Raw genomic sequence first — 1,329 nt, 5'->3', positions numbered from 1 at the left:
AAGAGCTGCTGCTGGTGGATCTGTTGCTGCTGCGCTTGCTGTTGCTGCGGCAGGCGCTGTTGTTTGAGTATGTCTTGCTGTTGTTGCAGTTGGGTCTGTCTACGTTGTTGCTGTTGCTGCTGTTGCACCTGCTGCTGCTGCTGCTGCAGCTGTTGCTGTTGCTGCTGCTGCTGCTGCTGCTGCTGCGACGAGTCTTCAGTGATGCGTATTTGGTCTCCATCTGATATGTGCCCCTCAAAGTACTCCCCCCCCATCCTCTGGCTGCGTGCTGCTCTGCGTTGCTGTCTGCTGGCGCCTCGTGCGGTGGCAGCAGCAGCAGCAGCAGCAGCAGCAGGTGCAGCAGCGGGAGCAGCAGGAGCTGTCGGAGCTGCGGCAGCGGGTAGGTTTCCAGTTGCAGGTGTAGCAGCAGCAGCCGCCGCAGCAGCAGCAGCAGCTGCTGCTGCTGCTGCTTGCGCCCTTGCTGCAGCAGCACCTCCCCTGCCCCCATAACCACCCCGCCCCCTACCCCTGCCTCTGCCTGCTGCTGCCCCCAGCGAACCATCGGCCTTGAGAGCCCGCTGCAGCGCAGCCTGTGCTTCTCTCCCATCGTCTATGTCTCTCATCTGGCTGCTGCAGCGGACCTGCTGCCCGAGACTGAGCCGCATGCATACAGCTTGCTGCGATGGCGGTGGGTTGCAGTAGAGCAGCTTCTTGCATGCAGCAACAAAGACAGCATCTATATCAGCAAAGCGAACCTCTAGCCCCCTAAATAAACCCAAAGGCAGCTGCAGCAGCTCCCCTTCTGCTGCTTCAGCTATGTCAATAAGACAAGAACGAGAAGAAGAGATAATATCTCTGAGAAATATTAATAAACGTTTATCTAATGCAGCTGTTTCTGAGGTGTATGTACACTGCAACTCTGCTGGGGGTAATTCATTCTGCGGGAACATTATACTTATTGCCTGTCTCATCTCATTCATATCTAATACTTCTGGTGTTGCTTCAGTTAGAGCAGCAAAAGCTTCTGCTGCAGCACTCAGCAACACCTCGCATACCTTGACCTGCAGCGGCATGCTTGTTAGCCGCACCTCTTCATCTGCTGCATCCTGCTGCTGCTGCTGTACAGATGGTTGCTGCTGATGCAGCTGCTGCAGCTGCTGCTGCTGCAGTCGTTGCTGCAGTCGACGCAGCAGCTTCAGCTGTACATCCACTGTCTCTGTTAGTATCTTCATTGCTGCATGCAGCTCATCGAGTCTCTCTATACGGTCTACGCCCCCAAAGACCCAGCCCTCAGGCAGCACCACAGTTTGCTGCTGTTCTTGTTTTTTCTTCTGCTGCGACTGCGACTGC

At 55.8% G+C, this 1,329-nt stretch overlaps 1 protein-coding gene across 1 annotated transcript in view; it reads right to left on the bottom strand.

Annotated features, from left to right (window-relative positions):
* Positions 1-99: 99 nt before the first annotated feature.
* The window catches only part of EMH_0057880 (uncharacterized protein), a gene marked incomplete at both ends in the record, with an annotated part of 3,489 nt that continues 2,259 nt past the window's right edge, over positions 100-1,329 (bottom strand). Inside the window, 2 exons of the mRNA XM_013497520.1 lie at positions 100-182; positions 506-1,329. Of these exons, the coding sequence (XP_013352974.1) occupies positions 100-182; positions 506-1,329 (907 nt within the window). The remainder of the gene's footprint in view (positions 183-505) is intronic.

The sequence above is a fragment of the Eimeria mitis genome, genomic scaffold, assembly GCF_000499745.2.
Source record: "Eimeria mitis Houghton genomic scaffold, Emh_scaff2729, whole genome shotgun sequence".
NCBI lineage: Eukaryota > Apicomplexa > Conoidasida > Eucoccidiorida > Eimeriidae > Eimeria > Eimeria mitis.
This window is presented reverse-complemented; position numbering and strand designations above follow the sequence as displayed.